This window comes from Symphalangus syndactylus, chromosome 8 (assembly GCF_028878055.3).
Source record: "Symphalangus syndactylus isolate Jambi chromosome 8, NHGRI_mSymSyn1-v2.1_pri, whole genome shotgun sequence".
Classification (NCBI taxonomy): Eukaryota; Metazoa; Chordata; class Mammalia; order Primates; family Hylobatidae; genus Symphalangus; species Symphalangus syndactylus.
The window spans coordinates 68092891-68105811 of NC_072430.2; the positions used below are offsets into that span (position 1 = coordinate 68092891).

The 12921-nt window shown below is 37.1% G+C and overlaps 1 protein-coding gene across 1 annotated transcript in view; it reads left to right on the plus strand.

The window, feature by feature from the left end:
* The first annotated feature begins 402 nt into the window (after positions 1 to 402).
* The window catches only part of LOC129487942 (cilia- and flagella-associated protein 47), a 477840-nt gene continuing 465321 nt past the window's right edge, over positions 403 to 12921 (plus strand). The window contains exons 1-2 of the mRNA XM_055289494.2: positions 403 to 774; positions 6049 to 6200. Of these exons, the coding sequence (XP_055145469.1) occupies positions 499 to 774; positions 6049 to 6200 (428 nt within the window). The 5' untranslated portion in view covers positions 403 to 498. The remainder of the gene's footprint in view (positions 775 to 6048; positions 6201 to 12921) is intronic.

The window sequence follows — 12921 nt, forward strand, 5'->3', positions numbered from 1 at the left end:
ACATCTGGCAGACACTGACTTTGCTATATTTCTCCCTTTCTGTTATATCCTCCTGCCTTAATAGACCACGTGGGTACATCACTTTCACTGATCTTTTTTTTTCTTTGTAAATGTAAATTTTAATTGAATTATACGGCCAGTTTACAGTGCATCTGTGGGCAGATTTCTTTAAAATGCATGGTACTTTAAACTTGGTCTTAAGAGAGGTCCAGGAAAATGCCCAATAAGCTTCTGTGATTTTAATACCTTGCCAGGCCATGGCAAAGTGAGGTGCCTCTGACGTTGGGGCTGCCGCAGCGTTTTTCAGTTACTCTGGTGACACCTGTGACTTGAGAGTTATTCTATTCCCGTTAGCAACTCGCGCAAGTTGGGAGGCGCCAATGAGAGCAGGGCTTGAAACTAGCGGTTGGCGTCTGATGGTTGCCTAGCGACGGTCGTCGACGCTAATCCTTGGCCGGACGGATCCTCGTCTGTTTTCTGGCTACCGAGAGGGCAGCCATGAACACCCAAAGGGGTTCCCTCGCCATGAACACCCAAAGGGGTTCCCTCACCATAAACGTCCACAGAGGTTCCCTCGCCATGAGCATCCAAAGGGGTTCCCTCGTCCCCCGGGATATGGATAGCTCGGGGAGAGACATGCAGCTGCGGGTGATCCCGGCTGAGGTGAAGTTCCTGGACACGGTGGCCGGGAGGGTGTACCGCCTCCCGATTACTGTGCATAATCTTTCCCGCTGGAACCAGAAAATCCGATTTAAGGAGCCCATCAAGCCACAGGTGACACACAAAGGGGTGCTGGGAGCGGGACCTTGTGAGAGCGCCTCCTTACATGGCGTCTGTCTTTGCTCCAGGGAGTAGTCATCTGGCTCCTGCGGGGATGGAGGGAGGATTGGGCTTCCCAGGAAACAGTGACAGGTTTCCGTGTGTATGCTCTTTTTTTTTTCCTCTTTGTTTTCTGTTTTGTTTAGGATTAGGAGATGGGGAGGGCAGGGTGGAGAAAAGCTGACCTAGAGCCTCCCATTTCTTCAACCTGAGTTTAGAAACTTGTTAATCCCAAAATCTGTGCAACTTGGTTTTATGATTTTGCTGTTGCCTTAAGAATTATGAGAACAAAATTCTCTATTAACTGCCCTTTGAATCATAGAGTGCCTGATAACTCCAGGAACTTTAGGATTAGTGGAAAGGTTCATTATTTCATATTTTAACAAACATTTGTTAAGCACCTACTATATAACAGGTAATAGACATGAGGAATACAGAATGGACACAGCCCTGCCCTCATAGAACTTAGAAACTAATGAGGGGGTTTTAGTACAGATCTAACCATCAAGAAAGTTAATGTTCTGAGAGGGTGTTTCTATCTTCTAATTTAAAGTGGGCAGAATTTACTCTGTATCTCACTGTGTTATTTTACATCATGTGTGTGAATGGATGGTTATTAGTTCAGTATGATCACATTTTCTCAGGCAAATTTTTGATATAGGAAATGTGATAAGAATTTTTGAAATGTAAGCAATAAATAACTGAAAAGTTCAAGAGATATTCCTAATAAAAAATAGTGTTGAATACAGCTGGACTATATGTGTAGAAAAAAAAAAGATGTCCACAATTTTAGATTAAATTTACATATATTTCTTTGTATATATGTAGAAAAACCTATGTTAATGATTAGAAAAGCAATGAGAAAAATGACTTCCATGTTCTAATTTTTGCTCTGTTAAAAAAATCGATGTATTATTTACTTACACTAAAGTACACAGATCTCAAAAGTAAAGTTTGATGAATTTACAAAAAAATAAATACGTGTGTGTGTGTAGATAGATAGCTAGATAGATAATCTCCATTAGCTGCCACCTGGATCAAATAATAGACTATGTTCACCACCCCAGAAGATCCCCAGTGCTTCTTCCTTACAGTACCTGGAGTAATCACCCTGTGGAACTGACCACTATTCTGATTTCTAACACCATAGATTAGTTTAGCCTGTCCTTGGCTTTCATATAAATGGAATCAGGTTTTAATTATTTTCATATTTAAATATTTTTATTAAAAAGTATATCTCAAGAGACTATTAACTCCTCTTTAAATCAAAAAGTACTTGCTTACTCCAGATACTGTAAAATTAGGGAAAGGCTGTGTTATTTCACTACCTTAGCACATATTTATTGAACAATTAAATGTGTATCTGAAAATACTTTCTTTTGAAACAAGCTGGTGGTAATGTTTGGATGTGGACAACCACTGTTTTATGGATGTTCAGGGGACACTTGTATGGATGGTTTCTTTGCAGTAACAAGAAAAATATTATAATTGGTTTTATTTCAGTTTATATCTAGGATATAATGGAAAACAATTCATTCCACAAGTCTTGACATTGACAAGAGAACATCCAGATATGCTTAGTAGTTAGAAGCCAATATCAGTGTGAATTTTTCTTTGTTGCAAGACTATGAAATGCACTCCTGATCCTTCATAAAGGGAATTAGATAAATAGTGAAAAGTGTATCTTGTGGGGGAGGGGGATAAGAAAAAGTAAAAACAAGGTGCTGTGGAAAGGTCATTGTCATCATCACTATTATAATTACTCAGAAAATGATTCCTCTAACATATAGCAGTGCTTGTTTTTCACCCAGACTCAAGAACCTGCATTGAGCCTATATATTGAATACCCACTATTTGTCATAGATTGCTGGTAGAAAAGTAAGAAGACACATACTTTATCTTCAAAGAAAATAGAATTGAGAGTACTATTACTGATTTTCAGTAACATCCGTCAATCTTACCAACACTATCCATCTAAGAGTGTTTTTATGGCTTGTGTGGCCTCTGGTCTGGTTAGACCAGCCTTACTCATACCTGCCCCCTCTCCCTTATGACTCAGACTTCTTTTTCTTCTCACCCACATTTTCATACCCTGTCATCTGCAAGAATCATCCCTTTCCAAATCCCATTCATCTTTTAAGGTCAATGTGAGTTCTCATTTTCTCTAAGAAGTCTCTTATTATTTTATCCCCAAATTATTTCTGTCTTACTGGATACCATTTTCATTTACAGACATTCCTTATAGTTTGAATTTGTGTCCCTATGCCTCTTGTTAAATGTTAGTACTGCCTCCATTTTCAGCTCATAAACTGCTAAGAGTAGGGATGGTGCCTTGCACACATTTGCATCGCACTAAGAGTGCTCAGCAACATGCAGTTTGACCAAAAGCACATGGTTCTGAAGTACTGGTTTTCCTTCTTGAAACTGTAGCTTACTTACAAGAAGATAGTCAAACCTGATATGTGGACTTCCAATACCCAAAGGCTTATGTGGAAAATATTGTATCCCTTGTTTTCCTTCTGTTCTATCAATTGCAGGAGGGTTGAGAGTTGGAATGTGGTAGTTAGGAGGTATCAGCATTGTTTGCTGAAAGCATGAAGCTCCCACATCAGTGTTCTTTCCAAATCACTCCACTTCTCTATATCCTTAATTGCTGCAAAGCACTATTTAGACTCAGCCTCACGTTAGAATCCCTGAATAATCATTTTCAACATAACCTTCATTATTTCTGATTGAGGACTCTTGCCCAGGGAGGCTGGCTTACTATCTGCTTTCTGAGAGACTATTTTGCTTATTCTTGTTTCTGCTTGTGTCTGAGATATTTTTACACCTATAATGAGCACCTTCCTTGCTGCTTCTCCACCTTTAATATCCATTCGCTAGGACTAGGCCAGGTACACTCCTTTCTAGCCCACAATAATCATGTCCTCTCATGGATTTTCATGACACTTATGTCTGTATCACTCACATGGCGCTTAACTAGTCCCTGGCTTATACTTAATTTTCAAGGGGTTTGTAGTCTGCTTCCTTAAAGAGATTATATGTTCAGGAGAGGGACTCTTTCTAATTGAAGGGGAGGAAGTGCTTATGATTTAGAGTCAGATAGATATGTTTTTGAGTCTTCACTTCCTGAGTGACTTCAGACATTAATTATACTTTACATGTCCCAGTTCCCTCATCTATATACTGAGAGCCTTAATATCAGCCTCGCAGGACTGTAGAAGTGTATTTATATAAGATAATACATGTAAAATGCTTGACACATTATAAATGCATAATAGATATTATTTCTCTTTTTTCTCCCTTTATATTTTTCCTGGCATCTAGCAAACGTCTTACTAGAACAAAAGTGTTTTTATCCTCTTTGTTATATTCTTCTTTTATATTTCCTCCAAGTTATGAAGCTCAAATTCCCATGGATAAAGCATATAAAATATACATATGAGGGCCGGGCACGATGGCTCATGCCTGTGATTCCCAGCACTTTGGGAGGCCGAGGCGGGCAGATCATGCGGTCAAGAGATTTAGACCATCCTGGCCAACATGGTGAAACCACGTCTCTATTGAAAATACAGAAATTAGCTGGGCATGGTGGTGCACACCTGTAATCCCAGCTACTCAGGAGACTGAGGCAGGAGAATTGCTTGAACCTGGGAGATGGAGGTTGCAGTGAGCTGAGATTGCGCCACTGCACTCCAGCCTGGTGACAGAGCGAGACTCCGTCTCAAAAAAAAAGAAGTGTATATATATATATACACACACACACACACACACACATACACACACACACACACACATACACACACACACACGTACGTGCATGTGGGTATATATTATGTATGTATATGATTGAGCAACATTTTTATTAGGTGGTTCTTTTTTCTGTATTCAGATTTTAAGCTTGTTAGAATAGAAGCCACGTTAGTTCTATAAGTATCTTATATTTTTAAAGTAGCCCGTCGGGATTTATATGTTTCTTAGCTACCTGCATTGTCAGATTCAAGTTGTGTACTCTTGAAAGCATATCTTAAATATCTAGAATCAGATAGGTGTAAACATGAGCATTAAGTCTTTGTCTTTAGGTACATAAGACAAATATCACATGCTCTTACTTATATGTGAAATACAAAAATTCAAACTCGTAGAAGTAGAGTAGAATAGTGGTTACCAAAGGCTGAGGGTTGGGGTGGGCAGAGAAAGGAAAAATGTTGGTCAAAGCGTACAAAGTTTCAGTTAAACAGGAAGAATGAGTTCCGGTGATCTGTTGTACAGCAAGGTGACTATAGTTAATAATAAAGTATTGTATGGCTGGGCACGGTGGCTCACGCCTGTAATCCTAGTACTTTGGGAGGCCAAGACGGGTGGATCATGAGGTCAGGAGATTGAGACCATCATGGCTAACACAGTGAAACCCCGTCTCTACTAAAAAAATACAAAAAATTAGCCGGCCGTGGTGGCGGGCGCCTGTAGTCCCAGCTACTCGGGAGTCTGAGGCAGGAGAACGGCATGAACCAGGGAGGCGGAGCTTGCAGTGAGCAGAGATCACGCCACTGCACTCCAGCCTGGGCAACAGAGTGAGACTCCATCTCAAAAAAAAAAAAAAATGTATATCTCAAAATTGCTAAAAGAATGGATTTTAAATGTTCCCAGTACAAATAAATAAGTGATATGATGGATATGTTAATTAGCCTGATTTGCTCATTCCACAATGTATACCTGTATTAGTACATCATATTGTACTCAATGAATATATACAATTATTTGTCAATTAAAAATAAAATTAAAATTAGAAAATCTTTGGCATTAGGGCAGGAATAGAGCCTGTATTTTGATAATAATATAACACTCCTAACTATAGTTGCTCACGTTATTTATTTATTTATTTTTTGAGACCGAGTCTTGCTCTGTCACCCAGGCCGGGGTGCAATGGCGCGATCTCGGCTCACTGCAATCTCCACCTTATGGGTTCACACAATTCCCCTGCCTCAGCCTCCTGAGTAGCTGGGACTATAGCTGTGTACCACCACGCCCGGCTAATTTTTTGTATTTTAGTAGAGAAGCGGTTTCACCATGTTGGTCAGGATGGTCTCGATCTCCTGACCTCATGATCCGCTGGCCTCCACCTCCCAAAGTGCTGGGATTACAGGTGTAAGCCATTGTGCCCGGCCATGGTATTTTTTTTAATAAGGTGTTAAGATGTATAATTTGATTCTCTTTCTCCCACTGAAGTTCAAACTGATGTTGACAAGTCTGGATAAAGAACTTGCTTCTGGCCTTCAGATGACAGCTATGGTGGAATATCATCCTGATAAAAATGAAGACACTTTTGACCGACTACTTATTTCAATAGAAAATAAAACAACAGAAATTCCTCTAATTGGGTATGTAATCTTCATAGTTCATGCTGACATTTTGAATACTCTTTAAATAAAAATGAGGGTCAAAGGAATATTCTGTATTTTTTCTGACATAGTTTCCTTACAGTTGAACTCAAAGGACACATTTTTAGAAAATTGTAGTGTTTGTAAGAAATGAAACCTCATTCTCTGTTATTTTTATTAAAAAAAAACATTCAACAATTGAATGTATTAATAATTGAATTTTTGCAAACTTGTATTCACATTTTAATTTAATTTTAAAGTATTGTCAGGTTCACTTTACTAAATTTTAAATTAGGCAAATGTTTAGTTTCAAAAAAATTAAAGTGCTGTTCTTCTGAGACTGGTTGAAAAATATGGATGGATGTAAGTATAAAAAAGAGCTAAGTGACTGGCTTGGTTGTTACAAATTATTTATTTAACCAGGATGAATGATGATTCATTTGTTGTTTTTTAATATTAAAAAGTATATTTCTGTTCATCATAAATTTATCTATCAAAGTTAGTGTTAAAATTTAAAGTGTTTCTTTATTTATATACATACATGTATGGTCCTCCTTTTCCCCAGCAGAATGTGGTTTCCATAGGTGTTTTCTTTTGCCTGTATTTGCCCACCACCTACAGAATTAATTTGGAATATTTTCTGCGGATTACATGGTATTAGATATATACCTTTTAAAAAATTCCCTTTTATTCAGGCTGGCTCATGCCTGTAATCCTAGCACGTAGCACTTTGGGAGGCCAAGGTGGGTGGATCATTTGAGCTCAGGAGTTGGAGACCAGCCTGGGCAACATGGTGAAACCCCACCTCTACAAAAAATACAAAAAAAAAAAAAAAATACCTGGGAGTGGTGGCGCATGCCTGTAGTCCCAGCTACTTGTAGGGCTGAAGCAAGAGGATCACTTGAACCCAAGAGGTAAAGGCTACAGCGAGCTGAGATCACACCACTGCACTCCAGCCTGGGTGACAAAGTGAGACCCTGTCTCAAAAAAAAAAAAAATCCCTTTCTTTTTCATTTCTATAAACTAAATTTAGATCCTCAATTATTTTTCTTTGTGTTGTTGAGAAGTTCTGATTTAGCACATCATTCCATTTTGCATAGGAATCAAACAGTAGACACATGGTAGGAAAAAAACAAGCTATTAACCCAGTATAAATATTTAATTTGTGTTTTGCAATTTAAGTAGAACCGTTTTGGATGCATTCTGCACTTTGACATATCTATGACTGGCACTCAGATTTGCTTGTTTGTGGTATGTATGGAGAGACAGGTTGAAGATGCTTCTGTCCTTGAAAACAGAGATTTTTTTCTTGTTTCCAGAGTATATGCCCTCTCTCATCAGAAGTCTATTTCTCACCATGGTTGCAATATAAGGAGAGCACTGCCTTTCTTTTGGTGTGATAGGGTTGAAGGGGTGTGTGTGTGTGTGTGTGTGTGCATGTGTGTTATTAATTTCTACACATTTTTTATCACCTGTGTAGGTTCTTGTATCCACCACCACAGTCAAGACAGTGAACAGTTCCAATACTACAAGAAAATCCTTCCTGTTGCTTTATTACAACTGTATCTACGTCCCTTCTGCCTCACACCCACGAACCCTAAACTGTGGATACTGCTAATCTGTCTTCTATGTCTAAAATTTTTGTCATCTCAAATATATTACATAAATTGAATCACACACTATGTAGCCTTCTGTTTTTTTCTTGCAGCAAAATCTTGCAGGCCATTCAGCCAAGTTGTTGAATGTATCAATATTTTGTTCCTTTTTATTGCTGAGTAGTATTCTATTATATATATATATATATATATATATATATATATATATATAATCTCGATTTGTTTAACAATTGACCTGTTGAAGAGCGAAGGGACAGTTTCCAGTTTTTAGCTATCACAAATAAGCTGCTTTAATATTCTTGTACAACTTTTGTGTGAGCATAAGTTTTTATTTTTTCTGGGACAAATGCTCTTGAGTGTAATTGTAGGGTCATATGGTAATTAAGTATTTTGTTTAATAGAAAATCCCAAATTGCTTTTCAGAGCGCCTGTACCATTTTACATTTCAAAGAGTGATACATGAGTAATCCACTTTTATGATATGTTTGCCAGTATTTTTTGCTTTTATCACTATTTAAAAATTTTAGCTATTCTGACAGATATTTAATGGAATCTCTCCATAGTTTTAATTTGCATTTCCCCGATGGCTAATGATGTTGACAACATATTTTCAGGTGCTTCTTTGCCATCTGAGTACCCTCTCTAGTGAAATCTCTGTTAATGTGTTTTTCTCATTTTCTGATTACATTGCTCTTTATTATTGAGTTTTGCAATTTCTTTGTATATTCTGGATACAAGTCTTTTGATGGTTATGTGGCTTGCAAATATGTTCTCCCAGTTTGAGGTTTGACTTTTCATCCTTTTAACAGGGTATTTTGTAGAACAAGAGGGTTTTTTTTAAATGTTCAATGATGTCCAATTTATCAATTTTCCTTTAATTAGTACTGCTTTTAGGTTAAGTCTGAGAACTCTTTGCCTAATCCTTGATCATAATGGTTGAAGATTTTCTTCTATTTTTAACTTCTAAAGTTTTACTTTTGAGTCTATGATATATTTTGAGTTAATTTTTGTATAAAGTGTGATTTACATTGAGGTTCTAATTATTGCCTACAGATGTTCAATTGCTCTGACCAAATTTGTTGAAAAAGCTATTTTCCTCTATTGAATTGTGTACCCTTGAAAAAGATCACTTCAATATAATCTGCATTGGTCTATTTCTGTGTTCTGCATTTTCTTCCATTCATCTGTGTATCCATACGTTTGCCAACATCATGCTACCTTAATTACCCTTGCTATATAGTAATTCTTAATATCATGTAGAATAATTCCTCACGAGTTATTCTTCTTTGTCACCATTAGTTTAGTTATCAAAATATCTCTACCTTTCCATGTAAATTTTAGAATAATCTTTCTGAGCCTGCAAAAAAAAAAAAAAACTTGCTGGGCTTTTGAGAATGATTGAGCTTAGCTTATAGATCAATTTGAGGGAAATAGACATCTTTACTATGGTAATTCTCCCCAAACATGAATGTGCTATGTCTTTCCATTTATTTGGGTCTTCTTTGATTTCTTTTATCACTATTTTGTAATTTTCAGTCCAGAGATTCTCTACATGTGTTGTTAAGTGTATAACTATTTCATTTTCTTTGGAGCGATTGCAAGTAATATTGTGTTTTTAATTTTGGTTACTGCATATTCGTTGTTGCTATCTATATACAGAGAAGTGATTGAATTTTGTTTGTTGACATTGTATCCTCTGACCTTGCTGATCTCCCTTTTTAGGAGGTTTTTGTATGTTTTTTAGATTCCTTGCCATCTTACATGTAGATAATCGTGTCATCTGTAGACAGGGATAGTTCGTTTGTGTGTTTTTTCTCATTCAAAAGCATATGCTTTTTATCATTTTTTCTTTCTTTATTTCCATGGCTAGAACTTTCAGTATTATGTTGTGTAAGAGTGGTGAAGCTGGGCTTGGTGGCTCACACTTGTAATCCCAGCACTTCGGGAGGCTGAGGCAGGTGGATCACTTGAGGCCAGGAGTTCGAGACCAGCCTGGCCAACATGGAGAAACCTTGTCTCTACTAGAAATACAAAAATTAGCTGGGTGTGGTGGTGCACACTTGTAATCTCAGCTACTTGGAAGGCTGAGGCATGAGAATCACCTCAGCCTGGGAGGTGGAGGTTGCAGTGAGCTGAAATCATGCCAGTGTACTTCAGCCTGGGTGACAGAGTGAGACTCTGTCTCAAAAAAACAAAATAAAACAAATAAAAAAAAAACAGTGAGACATCCTTTCCTCAACTTTAGCTGTCAGTATTTTTGGATGGCCTTTATCAAGTTGAAGTAATTCCCATCTATTTTAAATTGCTCAGAGTTTTTATTATAAAGGAGTGTTCAATTTTGTGAGATGCATTTTCTGTGTCAATTTCCATGATCATATTTTTTCCCATAACTTAGTGATATGATGGATTACATTGGTTAATTTCTTAGTGTTGAATCAGTCTTGCCCTTGTATACATGAAATAAATCCATTTTAGTCATCATGTATCATTCTTTTTATATATTCTGGAATTTGATTTGCTCATATTTTATTAGGGATTATTGTGTCCCAGTTTATTGGTGATATCGGTTTATAGTTTGGTTGATTGATTGATTTGTTTGCTTTTTTAAATTGTCATTGTATGGTTTAGCTATCAGGACAGTGCCAGCCTCATAAAATGAATTTGGAAATGCTCCCTCTTCTATATTCTAGAAGAGGTTATTTAATATTGATAGCAATTATTGAAATGGTAGAATTCTCTAGTGGAACTGTCTGACCTGGAGATTTTTCTTTCAGAATGTTTTAAATTATGAATTTAGTTTTTTGATGCTTATAGGGCTATTTATACTGCCTATATTATTATGTTGGTTGAGTTACTGTAGTTTCTGATTTCCATGGAATTCTTCCAATTCTGAGTTGTCAAATTTATGATTTTAGAGCTGTTAGAAATGTTTTCTGATTGTTTTAAAATAAACAATAAGCTGCTGCATCTGTAGTGATATCCTTTCTTTCATTTCTGATGTTGAACATGTGTGTATTTTGTCCTTTTTAAAAGTATTGCTAGTGGTTTATCAACTTTATTGATTTTTTTTCCAAAGATTCAGCTTTCTATCATTGACTTTCCTTTCATTTTATTTTTAATTCTGTTGATTGCTGCTCTCTATTATTTCTTTTCTTCTGCTTGATTTGAATGAATACTGCTCTTGTTCTAGTTTTTGATATTGGAAACTAGATAATAAGTTTGAGAAAATTTCTCATTTCTAATGTAAGCACGTAATGTTATAAATGACCCTCAGCACTGCTTTAGCTGTGTCCTACAAATTTTTATATGTTATATTTTTATTTTGACTCAGTTCTATGTATTTAATTTTTTTTAAAGTTTCTCTTTGACTCCTGGATTATTTAGAAGTGTGTTGATTTCCACAGGTTTATTATGGACATATTTATGATCGTTATTCCTTTCTGGTAGATTGATCTTTTTATTATATATAATATCCCTCTTTGTGCATGGTGATTTTCTTGCACTGAAGCCTTTGTTAGATATTAATGTAGCTTTTTGCGCTTTTCTTTCTAAGTAAAATTTGAATACTATATTTTTTCCTATTTGTTTACTTTCACCCTACTATGGCCTTGAATGTAAACTGAGTTTCTTCTAAGCAGCAGCATACAGTTGGACCATGGTTCCCTTCCCCATATTTTTGACCTCTGTCTTTTGATTGTTGTATTTAGGCTATTTATATTTAAGTTAATTTGTATATGCTGTAACTTGTGTGCTTGTTTATTATTTGTTTTCTCATTGTTCTCTTTGTTTCTCATACTTCTGTTTCTCATTTTTGCATTCCTGTAGGTTAATTGAAGGTTATTTTAGGATTGTATCTTGATATATTTATACTGTTTTGTGTGCATCTCTTTGCATAATTATTGTAGTGGTTTTTCTGGATACTTCAATATACATGCATGATATAATATTCTAGTGGTATAAACATTTCGTCGCTTTAAGTGAAGTGTAGAAGCTTCATTTCCATTCGAGTCTTTTTTTCTTTCCCTACTTTTAAATATTACTGTCTTGAGTATCTAAGGGTGTTATGATTCTTGTTTTCATCATCAAATATAATTTATAAAACTTATGAGGAAAAATATAGCTGATTGTATGTAGCTAGTGTTTTGCTATTTCCATTGCTCCTCCCTCTCTCCCTCCCTCCCTCCCTCCTTTCCTTCCTTCTTGGCTTCCTCCCTCCCTCCCTCTCTCCCTCCCTCCGTTCTTTTCTTCCTTCCTTGCTTCCCTCCTTTCTCTTTTTTGAGGCAGGCTCTTCCTCTGTTGCCCAGATTGGAGTTCAGTGGTGTCAACATGGCTCACTGCAACCTCAACCTTCTGGGCTCTAATGATCCTCCTACCTCAGCCCCCCAAGTTGCTTGGACTACAAACATGCACCACCAAGCCTGGCTAATTTTTCTTTCTTTTTTTCTTTTTTTTTTTTGAGATGGAGTCTCCCTCTGTCACCCAGGCTGGAGTGCGATGGCACAATCTCGGCTCACCGAAACCTCCACCTGCCGGGTTCAAGTGATTCTCCTGCCTCAGCTTCCTAAGTAGCTGGGATTACAAGCACCCGCCACCAAGCACTTATAATTTTTTGTAGAGGTGGGGTTTCACTATGTTGTGCAGGCTAGTCTGAAACTTTTGGGCTCAAGCAATCCTCCCACCTTGGCCTCCCAAAATGCTGGGATTACAGATGTGAGCCACCATGCTCAGCCTGCTCCTGCCTCAGCCTCCTGCCTCAGCCTCCCGAGTAGCTGGGATTACAGGCACGTGCCATCACGCCCAGCTAATTTTTGTATTTTTAGTAGAGATGAGGTTTCACCAGGTTGACCAGGATGGTCTCGGTCTCTTGACTTTGTGATCTGCCAGTTTTGGCCTCCCAAAGTGCTGGCATTACAGGTGTGAGCCACCATACCTGGCCATATTTAATATTGATGGATACATAGTATGTGTATATATTTAAGGTTTACATGAGATATTTTGATACAGGCATGCAATGACTAATAATTACAGTAAGATAAATGAGGTATCCATCACCTCAAGCATTTATCCCTGTGTTACAAGTAATCCAGTTACAGTCTTTTAGTTAT